At 43.6% G+C, this 17,610-nt stretch overlaps 2 protein-coding genes across 2 annotated transcripts in view; both read left to right on the forward strand.

Moving 5' to 3' along the window:
* Positions 1-760: 760 nt before the first annotated feature.
* foxl2a (forkhead box L2a) lies at positions 761-2,872 on the forward strand. Its single transcript, XM_079733545.1, has one exon. It carries the CDS (start codon positions 1,090-1,092, stop codon positions 2,020-2,022), a length of 933 nt encoding a protein of 310 aa, XP_079589671.1. The 5' UTR covers positions 761-1,089; the 3' UTR covers positions 2,023-2,872.
* Positions 2,873-9,154: 6,282 nt separating this feature from the next.
* The window catches only part of pik3cb (phosphatidylinositol-4,5-bisphosphate 3-kinase, catalytic subunit beta), a 50,599-nt gene continuing 42,143 nt past the window's right edge, over positions 9,155-17,610 (forward strand). Inside the window, exon 1 of the mRNA XM_079733332.1 lies at positions 9,155-9,435. The gene's annotated coding sequence lies outside the window, so the exon portion shown is untranslated. The remainder of the gene's footprint in view (positions 9,436-17,610) is intronic.

The following is a 17,610-nucleotide window of genomic DNA, read 5'->3' on the forward strand; positions in this document are numbered from 1 at the left end:
ACGCCGCATACATCTCCCTTGCAATGAGGCCTAATTAAGCGGCGCTATCAATCCAGAATACCTTGGCGCTGCGCACATGCTGGCGCTAGCACGGATAACGTTGATATGCGGGCTATTGACGTGAGTCAGTACCGTCTGGTGACGCTCAGCTAAATTAAAATAAATATAATATGTTATATTATGCGAAAGTATTGTGTCGCCTATCATATACCAAATCACTATGAAAAAATATATAAAGCTACCGTTTCACATAAATAATTATAATGATATTATTAAGTACTTGCAACTAGGCTATATGATGTGGAAATAGGCCTGTACAACATTACCTGCACTGCCGTCAGAATGATAGATTTATTTTGAAATATTTTCTTTATTTTTTCTAAGTGTTTCCTTCTTTCTTTCTTCCTTGCGTACACCTGTGTTTGTAGACCAATTGATTTAAAATAGTTCAACTGTGAATTAGGATAAGGCCCACGTTGGCTCTATAGTGTCTCACTGCCATGCGGCCCGTATAGGACGCAACGCGTCTATTCCATCTCACATTGAAAAATAAGACGCCGCCGTTGTCTTCTTTTTAAATTATAGACAGAGATTGATTTCGGTGGTGCATTTCTCTCCATATCTTTAAAGGATCGTGTTATTTTCCATTCGGAGCCACCGACGGAGGCGGACCCCAAAAACTACACAAATCACAATGCTCTACGTCGCAGTGTGGAAAGCTGCGCTGCGTAAACGCAGGCTGCGTGGAGCAGAAGGAAAGTGAAGAGGGATGGGCTAACTGAGGCACCAGACCACAACTCGGGTTGCGCCTCGATTACAAACCAGTTTGGACAAATCTGTTCGAGGGAGAAGAAAGTAGGTATATATCTACCATCGATCCTCACAACTATTTCCACAAAACAGCAATTACACAGCGCTGTTTTTCTGGTCATTTGAAGATATTTTTTGGGGGACTTCAAGGGTGCTTAGATGCGTCGGGACGAATAGCCATTGGTTTTACGCACTTGTGTTGCAAACACTATTGAAGATTTTTTTTTCCAGCTTGTATATTTACTTGCTGGATTTGTTGTTGTTGCTTTGAAGTGCGCAATGATGGCTGCTTACCAAAACCCAGAAGATGACGCCATGACACTGATGGTCCACGACACCAACACGAGCAAAGAGAAAGAGCGGCCCAAAGAAGAACCGGTCCAGGAGAAGATCTCGGAGAAGACCGACCCGTCCCAGAAGCCCCCGTACTCCTACGTCGCTCTCATAGCCATGGCGATCCGGGAGAGCTCCGAGAAGCGACTCACCCTGTCCGGTATTTACCAGTACATCATCAGCAAGTTCCCTTTCTACGAGAAAAACAAGAAAGGTTGGCAAAACAGCATTCGGCACAATCTGAGCCTCAACGAGTGCTTCATCAAGGTCCCGCGGGAAGGCGGAGGCGAGAGAAAGGGGAACTATTGGACTCTCGATCCGGCGTGTGAGGACATGTTCGAGAAAGGAAACTACAGGAGGCGCCGGAGGATGAAGCGACCCTACAGACCTCCACCGACCCACTTCCAGCCCGGGAAATCTCTCTTCGGTGGGGATGGCTACGGCTACCTCTCGCCTCCCAAGTACCTCCAGTCCAGCTTCATGAACAACTCCTGGTCGCTCGGACAGCCTCCCACCCCCATGTCCTACACGTCGTGTCAGATGGCCAGCGGCAACGTGAGCCCCGTCAACGTCAAGGGGCTGTCCGCGCCCTCCTCCTACAACCCCTACTCCCGGGTGCAGAGCATGGCTCTGCCCGGAATGGTGAACTCTTACAATGGCATGAGCCACCACCACCACCACCACGCGCACTCCCACCACCCGCAGCAGCTGAGCCCGGCCGCCGCGGCGCCCCCTCCTCCCGTCCCCTCTAACAACGGAGCGGCGGCGGGCCTCCAGTTTGCCTGCTCCCGCCAGCCCGCCGAGCTGTCCATGATGCACTGTTCTTACTGGGAGCACGAGAGCAAACACTCCGCGTTACACACGAGGATTGATATTTAAATAAAGTGCCACCAAAAGATTTGTCTCTGACGCGAGGAGTCTGAAAGAAGGAGACTGCAGAGATATCAACAAAAAATACAAAAGGAGAGTGTTTTTGTGGAGTGACATTTGTGACGAGCTCTTGGGTCCAATTTGACTGTGATGAACTAATTGGGGGGATATGCAGGAGTGGATGCTGAGAGTATTAAAATGGAGGTCGTGGAGAAGAGCGGCCGCCGGGAAACTTGAGGTAGCAGAACTTTTGGGAGCTATTTTACGCCGTTGTCCGTCCCCGTCCCGTCCCCGTCCCCGTCCCCCGTCCGCCCGTCCCCCTTGGATTGAAAGACGTGCTGTGGCTTTATTGTAGTCTATATTGTGTTTTGAGACATTTGTCAAAAGCTATTCTTGAAGCATTTCCAGTCGTGTGTCGGCGGTGCGCGCAGCCTACCCGTGGGCCAGCCGCGGGCCTGAACGTACCGTGTCTCACTACCGGTGCCAAATGAGACGTTCAAAATCCGATTAGATGTAGGTCATCTCTAAACAATCACATGTGTTATTCTATCATGATTCTACTCAGGCTGTGTTGATACAACACACCGGGCTTAACCGGTGAGTGAAATCCTTTTTATGTCAGTTTGGTGCCGTGTCTAAAATTAGGAAATGTGAAGATGACCTCGGACATACTAATTACGTACCAATTAGTAGGCTAACATTTCATTATCCGGTGCCAGGATGGTTTGTTTTTCTTTCTTTTTTTTATAAATGTAATTGTATTGTCTCATCCAACTGGGACCATGTTTAATTCTAATTAGCACTTTCCCTCTTTTCTAGGTTTGTGAATTTCTTAATAAACGTGTATTTCTTAAAGTAATGCAATGATCATGACACAATTTGTTATTACCGATGCTGACCATTTAGCTATTTGATAAACACAATTTACTTATAAGATGTACAGTACACTTAGACACAATAATATCAGAATTAATACGTAGGCCCATTACAATATTAATATATTAATATTTTAGGATCAATATGTTGATCCATTCAACATTCCATGCCCATCTAAAATAATATGCATTACATTATGTTATCTTTTGCTTTCGATTAATTTTAATCCTACCAGTTTTAAACTCTCTCTCGCTCTATCCGCTCACTCTCTCTTTCTCTATAGCTATATTTAGGCCTATATAATAATTATACATAATTAACTGCTAATCTAAACGTCGATGGATGCATCTGAGAGCTTGTTGGAAAGCCAAACTGGGGGATCCCTCAGGAGAGGCAGAAGCTGGTCAAAATAAGGTCGCCTTGAGACACTATTAAATCGTTACACATTTGATATATTGGAATTTAGGGTGCGCCATGGAAGAAATCAAATACAAAACGCTGCACCGGGTGAATATTTTAGCAATAATAATAGCCTATTAATAATTGCATTAATAATCATTATAATATATTTTTTTAATTAAAAATACTTGAATGCTTATAATTATTATGCTAACATCTTCAAACTTCAAAAAAATCCTGTCATCGAATTGAATAAAATTAAATATGCATTCTATTTATTTCCAACATTGTTCACCTTTACATATAAGGCTGATGTGAGCGTCGTTTGGTAATGCTGGTTAACCTTTTGGGCATTTAACTGATTCTGTCTCTATAGACGTTTTCCTATTGCACGAAGTAGGGCTTTTCCCTTACCTATTATGAACATTGCGACGAGGCTGCAATCCGTTCAATCCGTCCACGATACATGATGACCGTGTAATCCCCACACCGATGTGCTCCCTAAAGCCATCCCACACACACATCCACCCATTAGATGAAGGCCTATTCTCGCTTGACACGATAAATACATTTGAATCTGCCAAACACGAGGCCAGCTGTTCTGCCTTCTACACGAAAATATGGACGTTACACGGATGCAATGGTTTCGAAAAGGCTAAACATATTACGTTACCAAATGTGCATAGGGGCCTAGTCCGGATGATAGTCCTAGTCTTGACCAAAAATACGTTAATATTTATCATTAAATATCAATAACTTGACATTGATTAGGCCTACCTTAATTCACTAAGTCATTGTGCATAACAATCCACCTATAAGCAACATGTTATTCCAGGCCTGAGAATTATTTCCATTGGTTTTATCAACATAGATTCACACACAAATTATACAATAACCTAGAAACAAATACGAAGTTGTGGTTAAATATTGAAACGATACATAGGCTATATCTGATATGCCAGGCTACATCTTGTGCTGTAATGCATCTCTCCAGCTCTCTATCGTTCAGATCGGGGTAATGGTTCCAGCCCATCAGCATATAGGCTATCCTACAGATGCCCCACATATGGACATCTAAAACAGACGATATGTTTGTCATTTGCGGCGTTATGGCGCTCTAGCAGTTTATTTGACTAACTTGTGATAGAGCAGAGAGCCGCAGCTCTCCCTGCCCCGCGCAGCGCCTCCTACGCTTACATCTTAATCCTCCGGAGCGGCGGGACGGGCCTGCAAGGGAGCGTGTATATTTTCTCTCTGCTTCCTAGCATTAATGTTTTGTAAACACGGAGGAGATAAGGGACCATTTGAAAGGCAAGTGTATTGTAAACACTATACTAAAAAATAATAAATATAAATGATTTGCCAAAAAGAAAAGAAGGAGATATGATACATCCTAGTTACTCATCCGGGACATTAGACCTATATTGTGTCACTCGTTATTTACTACCTAATGCATGATGCTCGGTGGCTAAAATTCAAATTGTTTATATAATGCATCAGCGATACAGAAGCATCATAGCAGGGAAAGTCTACCAACACAAAAGTGCATGTGTTGGTAGGCCTATACCTTTCGGGACATCTATTGAATCCCCAACTGTACAAGCATGTACGTACGCACGCACACGCACTCATACGCACGCACGCACAAACCATACGATTACACAGGAACATGCTAGCGTGTGTCAGTGTGGGGGCTCAGCGGGTGTGCATGTGAGCGCAGAGGTTAAGGTGAACGGTTAACGCGGTAAACAACTCGCGGGCGTACAGGATGTCGCGGAGGCCAGGGACACATTACGCGCGTGCCAATCGACATAAACAAAAACATTTGTTTTGAGGCAGCACAGGCGCCATAATAATCTATAAATTACCTAAATCATATCCACAATTCCACCACATTTTGTATAACTAAAGGTAGGTAACAATTAAAATACGGTTACCTCTACATTGGCCATTAAAATAATTATTAAATTGAACAGTGAATAGGTATCCATCTTATATGATTATTGATATTGATCCATCCTTACTACCTGCGCAAAATATAATAATAGATCAATAATTAATTGATCATGAGCTATGAAGTTGCAGCAAGTAAATGGTGAATTGAGTTGGGGTGATTGCAATCACTAATATCATTAGTTATTAATCGTAGGGTTTAGTCGTAGGTATTTTTCATAGTGCCTTTTCATCTTTCTTCTATTGCGCATATGAAGCAAAAAATGCGCAAAAAAGAGGGCAAAGCTCTTGTTCTTTAAATGTTATCCATAGACCCAATTGCGAATATCAACAGGTACTTAAATGAGCGTGCCAGACATCCATTGCTTGTTTTGGAACTTCAGATTAATAATAAGCCTGCAGGGTTCGTGTCTTTCGGCGTGGATATTGAAGGTAAGACGCACTGCGGGGTTTGTTACGCGAGTCTTTCAGTGGAGCGGTCCCCGAGCACCCGTGATCGGATGCTCTCCTTTTGTGGCGCTCCGAGAGATGACAGAATATAATCAACACGATGAGCGAGGTCAGATCATTCTGAAGGAGCACGTTTGACCCTCGCTCCTCCACCTACAGCAGGCCTGCACGACGCGTTTTGCTCCCGAGCCAGCAGTCTATCTGTCGTCGCCTGAGTGCGTGTTACGCGTTCACCAGGTCGACCAGGTTTGTAGCGTTGCAGCATGTGGCACGAGATAGGGCCCAACGATGTGACCCGGCCGGTCGTGTCACACATAGGGTGACCGCGTTCCCAAATGCGCGAACACAATTGAATTCCAGGGATGCTTGAGAATGTTTGAGATGGGAGAGTAACTGTTTCCACGCAGAGCCTGCACGGATCAGCCCGGCCCCATTGAAAAGGAGAGTAGGGTCACCAGTGTTTGGTATTCACCAACTCAAAACAGGAAAATATGCAAAGATTTGATTCGCAGAAAATCCGGCAATTGTTCGAATTCGTGTGGGTTTTTTCCTCTTTTCGAGTGGAAGTTAATTCTGTCCCTCTCTGTCCCAAACACCCTTTCAATTGTTTCATTTTTTAACCCGGCTTTTGGTGGATCTCCAATCGAATCGACGTGGCAAGTTGTCACATGACGTTTCCTCTCAACACAGATGTCTATCTTAATTACAACTCGAGATGCAAACCTATACGTGGCCCTAAATTATTCTCTAAAAAACCCACATAATAATTATTATGGTGTGTTTGGATACAGCAGCGTTATTTATCAACACGCGGATGCCTGCTATAAACTAGGCCAACTCGGGCCGAAATGGGGATAAAAATAACTATGAATAACGTGTCTATAAATACGCAAGATGAGCATCAACTGTCTGTCCCTGCAGCTGCATCTCCTGACGACCTCCCTGTGCCCTCCGAGCAACAATGGGGGCCAAAGACTCCCAAATGTCAACGTGCGCCGGAGCCAAGTCATACAACATGACGCGACGCATGCCAAATCCAAACGTGCAAACTCCAATGTTTGCAATATACATATATATATATATATATCATGTTTTATGTTTTTTGAGGAATATATATTTGCCTATGACGTTGATAAATGAGGTCTATATTCTGAACAAACACGTTATTAAGGCTGACCTTTATCCCCGTGCACCCGCCCATCTCTGCAGGCAGCGGAACCGGGCAGCTTGTACTGTAAAGGGAAGTGTGATAAAGCGCTTCCCCCTCTTGCTCGGGAACTCTAAATTGCTTTGTCGGGTTTTAAATGGAAGCGCGTTTCCCATCATGACTTGATTTAGTCTATTTTTAAACCCATTCCACTTCTCATGTCCCCTCAAAAACAAATTTGGCGAGAGGATATGCCTAGAATACAGACGATAAAGGCTATTAACAATCACAATTATTGTAAAAAGATGAATTAATCTCAATATTCCAGAGTGTTTTGTAAACTGCACGCCCGTTATATGGTTCTGGGCATCGAGCCATAACGTGGTTTATTTGTGACGTCATAGCCCGGGGAGTCATTAGAAAACATAATTTGGAGATCTTTACTCCAGTTAGGTACTCCAGTACTGTTCAGCGTAAACACGAATTCGTACAATAATGCCTTATTCGCTTCTAAACAAATGTAGGAAACTGACAGCGATGCATACATCACATTTTCTGACTGGCCTAACTTGGAGATTGGAGTCTAGGGTCTCTGAATGTACGTTTATCACTGTCCAACACATACGCAAATAAACAACCAGGGGGCCAAAGGGGCCCATACCTCTCGTTTAGGGCTGGTCCAGTACATCCAATCATCTTCCGTTGCAATGAATATGTTTCCTTCAAGCAATTACATACCTCTTGGCAAAAGCTACCAATTAAGCAAATGATTATATTTTGATATCCATACTTATACGCCTTCTCTTGAAGTTCCCTTTCAAGTCCCGTGTGCTTTTTATTACATGCTTATCATCCGTGATACGATTATGCATAGTGAACGTTTGAATTGGTTAGGTTACATTTAATCGAATAAGAATGAGGGGGGGGGACTCTAATTGAACCATGCTGTATTAAGGGCCAGAGTGCTCATGACGTTGACTTTGAGCACAGTTCTTTAGCAATGTTGTACACACTAAAATGGTCATGAAGGTAACACACTGAGAATGTCCATATCACGACTCATTATAAATAGGCCTAACTATTGCTGCGTCTCTTTGCTGCCCCCTTGTGGCAAGGTAGTATACCACTCAATTATATCCAAAGTAAAAAAAAAGAAACACCAATAAAGTCCTCATATTTAAATAGCAATGAGGTTGTGCATGTGATAATAATTCGTTCTTTATTATAATTTTGTGTATAGGCTGGAAAAACATAAAATGGGACCGATTAACATGGAAAATGAAATGAAAAGGAAAGCGTCTCTCTTTTTCAAATATGTGATAAGAAAATGTCCAACATATCACTGTTCATATCTCGAGCCCGTCTTGGCAGGAATTATCAAGGGGAAATAATGTCATTAATTTCCTACTAATGTTTATTAACAGTGTAATAGATGCTTATTATTAGATGCTGACTTATTATTTAGATCTGTGTGACTCTTATCTGCATTCAAAGTGCCTGGTTAGATGTTTAACATAGACTGTGTATGGTGGTATGATAATGATTTTTTAAGGGACATTGAAACAAACTTGTAACGTAATGAGCAATTTTCTTCAATTGCTTTCGGTAGTTATCTTTCATTCCATACTGATGAGGTGTGGACGATATGGATGAATGGGTGGATCTTTGGATAGTTAGGTGGGGTATAGAGCAAGTCATGGCCGATTGCATTACCCAAATCCCAAAGCGAAGAGTGTCTCATGTCATGACATCATTATGTGCATGAAGCATAGGTATGATGTCATACCTCAGCTGACCACCAGGGTGCAGCACAATCACACCGATGCAGAACTTTAACTTTAAGGCTGTCATTCGTGTGATATAATTCACGTGTTAACAACTTATGGTGTTCTCAATCTCCATTAGATGTTGGGTTAATAAACGGACAACGAGCCCATCAGATGTTAACATGTAGCCTATGCATCGTTTATCGGACCTTTATTCCGTAATATGTTGGAATGATTACCGATCCCCAAATAATTCAATTAGAAATCAACTGGAGAAATAAAGACTACGATAACTGCGTGCCATCAAATTATTCATCATATGATTCGCACACAGCTCAGTTAATTTATATCCTCCAATGTTTTTCTCGTTCCCACTATATTCTCCCAAGTATTGTGTTTCCGGGGGAAATCACGACTCACAAGAAGTTCTTCTTGTCAATTGACGAGACGCGACGGTGCAGCGCAGGCCGCTCCGCCGGAATGACGCAGCCTGGGAGGGAGTGAAAGAGGGAGGGAGAGGATGTGGAAGCAGAGAAGAGTGGGAGCAGCGGCGGTCTAGTGCTGTGGTGCACCTTCTGACGAACAGGAAGCGCCACGGCTCCGTGCTCCACCTGCGCGTTCGGTTTTTTTACGTCTTGCGTGGAAGACTGGAAGACCGAGCGAAAGACAGCCAGCCGGGGCTAGGGGGATTCAGAGCGTCACGCCGTGCTCTGTGACCGGAGGAACTCACTCTGGAAAAGGAGTGCACCGAGATAGTCAGCCCTGCGTGTTGTTTTATCAGGTGGTTTGGTTCACATATTCTTCAAGTTAAAGCCGGAGAGGACCTCAAAGGTAAGCCCCCCCCCAAAAAAAAACAAAAAAACAAAACACACACTCTTTGAGTAGATGGTTTGGATCGAGGTGACCCCGATGAGAGACAGATCACTACCTACAGCGCACTGACACTCTCGTCCACTACCGCTACATTCTTGGGTTTTGGTAGAAGCCTGTTTTTAAAAAGCATTGATTCCCTCCTTTTCAAACGATCATGACGATCACTCTTACTTCCGTGACTACCGAGCTCTGAACTTTGACTTTGCTGTTGTGTTACAATCTCGTCAACAATAGTATGGGGATTGTAAGATATATAACTATATAAGAAAAAATCAACATCACGGGAAACGAGCGCCTTCTTGCTAAACCAACGCGATGCCTGCCCGGAGTGAGTCGGCGTGACACTGACAACCCGATCTGTTTCTTCTAGATCTACTTCTCCTAGATCTGTAGGGTGTTGTGACAGTTCAGAAGAAACTAGGTGACATTTTGTGCGACGTCAAGTGGCACTGTTGATTGTACCGTAGTGGACCGTAATCTCAGCCCTGGTGTTTGAATACGATCAGTGCAGAACGTCTGTCTGTCAAACGAGGCTGAGTGACATGTTAGTGGGTGGTGGAGTAGCGCTTTGTTGATCAGAGAAATACCCAAAAGGATGAATCCTTTTGAGCACCTTTTTGTCCGAGTTGGGACACATGGAGCATACATGATCTGCGATAGAGACTTTAACAGTATGCTTTTCGAGTTTCGAGTTTCTCCCATGTCCTGCTCTTTTAGGGATATATACTGTAGGCTTCGTGTGAATGTACAATCAGTGTAGTCCGTTATGACGAGAGAGAGAGAGAGAGAGAGAGAGAGAGAGAGAGAGAGAGAGAGAGAGAGAGAGAGAGAGAGAGACGCCAGGTAGTTCTGAGGTAAGAGTTAGAGAAATAGTGATAAGGCTTGGTGACGTCATACCGTACACAGCAGCCAACAATGCAGCTATTTACTCCTTACCAGATTTAGTCCCAGAGCAGGCCTCTCCCAAAGGATGGACCATGAATGAAAAGTCTAAAAAAAGGGTTATACAAAAAAAAAGTTGTGTAACAGGAGCTAACCAGCATTGACGTCCATGTGTGTCTGTGTTTCGCAAGATAATTAGTCAGCTGGGAAGTGGGCCACAATCTGGTCCTTGAGGCTCTGCTTGGATAGAATTAGTATTTTCTATTTCATATAACTTTATTTTAATTGGAGGATTTTTTTATTGTGCTAGGTCATGAGGGGGTAAGGTAATGAAACTAAATGGATCTATATCAACGCTGGCTGAGCCAATAGGCTGCTGAAATGGTTAGCAGTGATGTGTAGAAGTGAAGCTGTCTGCCTGATGCGTTTTGGGTAGAGTCTCACAATACTATGTTTACTTGTTGGGAAAACACCATAATATGTCTCCTTTAAGCTATAAGGATAATCATGAAGCTACATTTGCATGAGCCATCTTTGTGTCAAAATATCTGCCTGAAAGAAGACTGGGCAACAATCAAACTATACAGGCATGATGAAGGACTGAACTTTTTTTGTGAAACTGCATTACAGTGTGACTTTATTGCCTAAAGTGGTGTACTTGAAGCTAAATTAAAGACTAGGCTACCCTTCGGTAAGGCTAAACTGCTGAAATTAATGTTCCAGTTGATTGTATGATTGGTCTGTTTACACAGTGAGTGTCACACCTGCTTTCAGACTCATGCATGATTGACAACCCTGGGTAACGTCAGTGCCTCGTGGAGAGCATTTGAACCCAGACAACATACAGTATAGCGATGTAGAACCGTCCCGTTGGTGAAGAAAACATCCTAGCTAGCTTCCTTGATGTTCACAACATCAGGTAGGATATCCTTCCGATGTAGCATATCCTTCATTGATAGGATATCCCATTACTATGACAATCTGAGGTACCGCAGCTGCATCACGCTATTCTGAAGTCACATGATGCCAGATTCAGATTACTGGGGCTCCATTTATGTAACCTGTACCCGGAGGCCAATACAGTCAGGAAATAAGTGTATCAAATAACTGCCTACCAAGGTCCTCTGGTTCATGAAGAAGCCCTGATAAGCAGTACTTAAAATCGTTAAAAATAAGTGTGAAACAAGAGTATAGACAAAAAGTTTATGTATTTTGTTTGAGATAGATGAATTTAACATATTACAACTTAAAGGACAAATCCGGTGTAAAATGGATCTGGGATGTGTTTAATATGATAACGAGTTGGAATGTTCGTTTGGGAGCAAACAAGATGGCGTCGACGGGTGATCTACTGATGGTATTTCGTGTATAAAATGTCCTTTTTAATAAACAATCTGTACACTTACAAAGTTATCAATGCCTTGTTTTATATGTTAAGACCCTTAACATACCCCAGGCTACTTTTAGCCTTGTAAGTGGTTTAAAATAGTGATTTAGTTTTTACCACAACACATGCCCCTATCGTTTCAAGTTTATAGCGTTGTGATAGAATCGGCTAAAAACAGCCAAATGAAGAATGCGTCTATATGCGGTTTTTGTGCTCCAAAACGAAAGTTCCAAACTTATCATGCAAAACATATCCAAAATCCATTTTACACCGGATTTGTCCTTTAAGTTTGATCGGTTACAAGTATTGGGACTCCATAAGCATGTGATAACACATACATGTATGTTTTGTTATCGTTACCGAGACAAACCTTGCGTTTATGCATTTTCCCATTCTGATATAAGGAGGCCTGTGACCCTAAAGTAAGGAGGCTTCCTCAGAAAGTAGACGTAGCAACTCTCAGGGTCCCGGGGCCCAGAAAGCCCAGTATAGCGCTGACTCAGCCAGCACTCACACTGTTCTTATTCTAACAATGCGTTGGTGTGCTCCAGCAGAATACCTCCTCTGTGCCGGGCACCTGCCCTTGCTGACACGAGCCACCTGAAAACTCTTTGTCCTTTGTCCTGGCACTGCTGTGCGATGAAACACCTGCACACACTTCACTCTTTTGTCATCCCATCCTTTGCTCTAACACTCGCTCTTAAAACGCTCTTTGTGGTCCCGCCTTTTCCCATCGCCTGAACCTTGTGTCATATAACCCTTTTTGTATTTCCCTTCCCCTATTTTGGTCTCTTGTATGCAATACACACACACACACTTCCTGCTGTCAAGCTTCCGAAGTAATCGCTCCTTTTCTATAGTTGTGTACTTGTGTAATATCCTCTCCAGTGTGGGAGAATGGTGTGTGCATGCGTGTGACCTTCTGTGCCTCCACATTTTAATCAGGCGATGCTGCATCCACCCGACACGTCCACATGTTCCCATGTGTAGGGCCAAGGAAGAGCAACCAGGAACCAAGATCACAGTGATGCTTCTTCAGTTGACACTACATCGATACTCATGCTGAAAGAGAGCATGTAGGAAGGCATACTCCCACTCAAGAGATGGGAGCACCTAGCAGCCTGGCAGGCACCAACCTGCCAAAGAATGTGCGTCTATCCGTTTGTGTGAGAAAGAGTGAGAGGGAGGTAGGAACGTTGGTATATACTTGGAAATACATCGGAAACAAGATGGAAAGATAAATTGGTGAAAGGTGAACCGTGGTTACGTGTTGAACCTTAATGGTTGGTTACGAGCAGGTTATGATTAGACAACACATCGAGACGTGTAAAGACCTCTAACATGACTACACAATGACTACGACAACAATGGGTCACCGTTTATCATGTCAACAATGATGTCATCAGGGGTTGCACCAGGTAATGAGTGCTAGCTGAAAAGTTCTGTGTCACACACAACAGAGGTCATGTGGCAAAGACCCTTGGTCACATTGTCGTCTCTTTGACGTGACCTCTCTTGGCCTCATGATTGGTGTCACCTCAGGCAAAGAGGGGGCATATTGTGTTGTTCCAAGCTGATGGGCAGTTTCATATTTTGTAGCATCTCTTAACAATGGTTCTTCTACTGATTTATTTTAATTTTTATAAAAAGTAAATGAAGTACACATTTACCAGTCCCTCCAGAAAAATGCGGCATTTTTTTGTGATTGTTGCGGCCAAAAATTCTTGATTATGTGGCACGTTTTCTTAAAAAATGCGATGGAATATGCGGCATATTTATGCAATTTTATGCGATGAAATTGCGGGAACTAGCAAAAATTGCGGGAACTTGCAAAAAAATGGGGAAACTTGCGAAAAATGCAGCTTTCCGATGACATGCGATCGCATAATCACGTTTTTTTCTGGAGGGACTGATTAACGTGATCACACTGCCCTGTAACCCCTGGGATTTGTCGTAGGTGTAGCTTCACCGTGACAATACTAATTTTGGTCGAGCTATGTGTTGCTATATGTGCTATAAATTCTAGGAAGGAGGTGCGGCGTGATATCCACATGGTTACAACCAAGTTTTCTTTGTGCTAAAGCTGTTTTTTTAAACTGGTACCAGCTTAAAAAAAACATGGCATTATACTACAAGGGTCCGAGAAGGCTAACCCTATCTTGGATGCGGCCATCGACATCAACCGTTGCCCAGACAGAGCTCCACAAAATTGGGCTCAAGATTTTGGGTTCATTGCCCCTTTTTATGCCCCTTAACTATTGATCTTTCTCTCACCACACGCATACATCGGTGAGTGCCATTGCTTTGGCAGGTACCCATGGTTGTGCTTTGTAACACCAGACCCAAAATGCATCATGGGGTCAGACCTGACCTTTCAATGCTAAAATGTATTCAATTGGGAGTCTTATTCCTGATAGTGGCAATTTTAGTGTGTGTGTGTGTGCGTGTGCGTGTGCGTGTGCGTGCGCGCACCAGGCTGAGATGGACCTTTGTTCAGCTAGAGAGTAACTGATTTACAGCATCCTGGGGAACTCTTGAGAATCGACGCACAAATGATTGACAACCACAGTCTCATAATAGCTGCTGGTTGGCCTAGAAAGTCAAAGCCCTCAACTGTTCGCTGGGTAGGGCAACAGTTAAAAAAAAAAGCAACCGTCAAACCCTAAATTTGACTTTTCTTTTGGGAACACCGAAATGTGTGTGTCTGACTGGCTGTGTGCATTTCTCTCTACGTCCCAGTGTGTTGTGTATTGTTCTGCGGGGCTGGGCCCACAGACAGACAGTGGTCTTTTGTTGATGAGAAGGCAAATGGTGACGCATGCTCTAATGTAATGGCCCCCCTCCGGGCCCGAGAAGTGCATGACATGAGCGTTTCCAAGCACATTCCTGACTCTGTCAACTTGTGTCTATTTGTCTTGTCCTATTTCTCCTTCCTTTTTTTGTAATCCTCTTTTTTTTTTTCTTTTCTAAATTGTATATTCAGCAAACCACATTATGGAGGTCTTTTATAGGACTTTGAATGACTTGAATAAGTGGCGCCTTTCCTGCCCCCCATCCCCACGTCATCTCCACCCGACCTCCTCCTTGTTTCAACACCAACTTCACAGCACATGGGCTCTGTCAAGTTTTACATTTAGGGTATGCACATCTGCATATTTATGGCTTCTTTTCAGGCCCTCAGGGATTTTTAGCCATTGTCCGGTAGGAAGACAATGAAGTGTGGAAGCGGCCCCCTTCAGTCACATACCGTCACCAATGCGAACCCCGGGGGTCTTGTTTACGGCCCCTTGAAGAGGAGCAGCCTCAGGCCTTGTTGCCCTGCAGGAGGTCATCGGGTCATGCTGCTGTCTGATATGGGTTTGGAGATAATGGAGAATCTTGTAATATTCCTTATACAAATGCCATGAACTGTTTCCAACTGCTTCAATATAAATTACAACTTTATGTCTTGATATAAGATGCCTCTGCGTGTATCTTAATGTGGTTAATGATATTGACCCCACTGTATTAGATCTGGACGGTTTTCCTTTCAGACAAGGTTGAAATTGCATTAGTGGCATGCCTTGGTCTGTATGAAAAACCACTGGATGCAAAGAAATTCTTTTGAGTTCCTATAAGTCCCCCTCAGTACCGCGACCGAGGGCATGCTGGCCACAAAGGTGTGATTGTGTGTGGTCGGGGAAGGAGAGACTGGGCGAGAGAGGGAAACACAGAGGCCCTGTTTACGTGAGTGTCTCGAATCTCTTTAAATCACGATTTGAGAAACAGTTGTGGGTGAGATTGCGACTCAAGGAGGGAGTTTTCTCCGTCGGATCAGAGAGAAACACTTATAAGACACAGTCAGAGGACTGTAACCAAAACCATCTCCGGAGGTACATGGCACATTCGATCCAGATGACTGGCGATAGATTCTCGTCTAGACTTTCTGAAGCGTAATCAGGTGTTGTCACGTGGTTGCTGCTGGCCGTCCACCAATATAAATCGGGGAGGGGGGGGATCTTTTTTTAAATATATATATTGTATATAATATATATTATTAAAATTAGATTGACGTTTTAAGATCCACATATTGTTCTTGTGTAAACAGTAGAGAGAGAGAGGGAGGGAGGGAGGGAGAGAGGGGTCCGGCTTGAGTTGATAGGTGTTGTTGGCAAGCTGATGCAGCTCACAGTCAATTTGGGATCCTGCATTCCCTGCATTCCTCTGCAAGGGGCTGGGTGGATCAAAGGAAGTGTGTGTGTGTGTGTGTGTGTGTGTGTGTGTGTGTGTGTGTGTGTGTGTGTGTGTGTGTGTGTGTGTGTGTGTGTGTGTGTGTGTGTGTGTGTGTGTGTGTGTGTGTGTGTGTGTGTGTGTGTGTGTGTGCGCGCGCGTGGAGAGAGTGGGATGACAATACAGAGCTAGCAAGAGACAAACGTTCTCCCTGTTTTTATATTATAGCATGTGTTTGTTTTGCCTTTGTATATGTGGTTAATACTAGACGACAGGTGTGTGTGTGTGTGTGTGTGTGTGTGTTCTAAACATTCCGATAATCACATACATGAGCACTCATGTAAATCTCCACCAGTATGTGCTGAAAGTCCCTGAGACATAAACAGCCATGCAAGGCCTAACATGCGTCATGAGGGCACAATGTTGGCCTTGTCTCGATAGCCTCTTGGATTCAAGTGTTGTTTGGAATCCAGTCTCAGGTAATAAGGATCCAACGAGCAGATCCCCTGGTTCCTTGTGTGTCTACTAGTGTGTACCACTGAAGCGAGTGATGTTGAACCACAGTTTCTGTACTAAACAAATAATGCATGCCTTTATCACTGAATGCCTGTGGAAGTGATTGTGAAGCTCTACTCCAGAGTAGAGTGAATCATGTCCTACTGCATAGCCCCAAGCCATTCCTCCTCTATTAGTCGTTGTTGATGATAAATATATGTTCCCGATGAGGTAGCCTAACTCAACTTTGACCTGGATAGCTGGTTGTTTTTCTATTGTGATGATGAGTAATTCAACGAGATTGAGCAACACATTTTTTATTTGTGTCCTGTATTTTCTGTGCTGGTTTTGTCTTATTTAGTTTTGCCTACAAATGTTCCAGAATACATTCAAAAGTATGAAATATGATAATCACACAACCTTGTCACATTTTACAAGTTCCCAAGTTTCCAAAATGTCCACACACACACACACACACACACACACACACACACACACACACACACACACACACACACACACACACACACACACACACACACACACACACACACACACACACACACACACACACACCTCTCATTGGGTACCACCCATGTAAACAAGATAGACTATCTTTACCAGTGGGAGAATACAGGAAGTGAACTTAAAGTGTGTGTGTGTGGGGCGTTTCATATACTTTAAGAAAACCATGATGTCATGGATTGAGAAGGCTAACGGAAAGGTACCGAAAGCGCTTTACATAGTTAGTAATAGTATATGTGTTTGTAGGGGGTCTAACACCTCATCCACCTAATAACTGTAGGCTTCCCGAGAAACTGCTCATGACAATAACATGTAACACAGACGCATACACGTGTGTTATTTCTCTTCCTACATTTTGTCTATCTGGCTCTTCCTCTGCTTTCATGTTTATTTACTGTATGGCTCTGTTTACATCTCCGTGTCCGTAGCTACAGGGCTTCCCTTTGAATCCGGGCCTGCAGGAGCGATGGAGAGGAGGGTGGTTGGCATGAGCTGAGATTGATATATGTGTAGTGTGTTAACTCTCAGGGACATAGATGCTCCACCTGCCAAATTCTCAGCTCAGTGGAAACCATGGTCCAACATTGAGCTCTGATAGGGTGGAATATCACTGTCCCTATTTCAAAGTCATTCCT

The sequence above is a fragment of the Pollachius pollachius genome (assembly GCF_949987615.1).
Source record: "Pollachius pollachius genome assembly, chromosome: 3".
Taxonomy (NCBI): domain Eukaryota; kingdom Metazoa; phylum Chordata; class Actinopteri; order Gadiformes; family Gadidae; genus Pollachius; species Pollachius pollachius.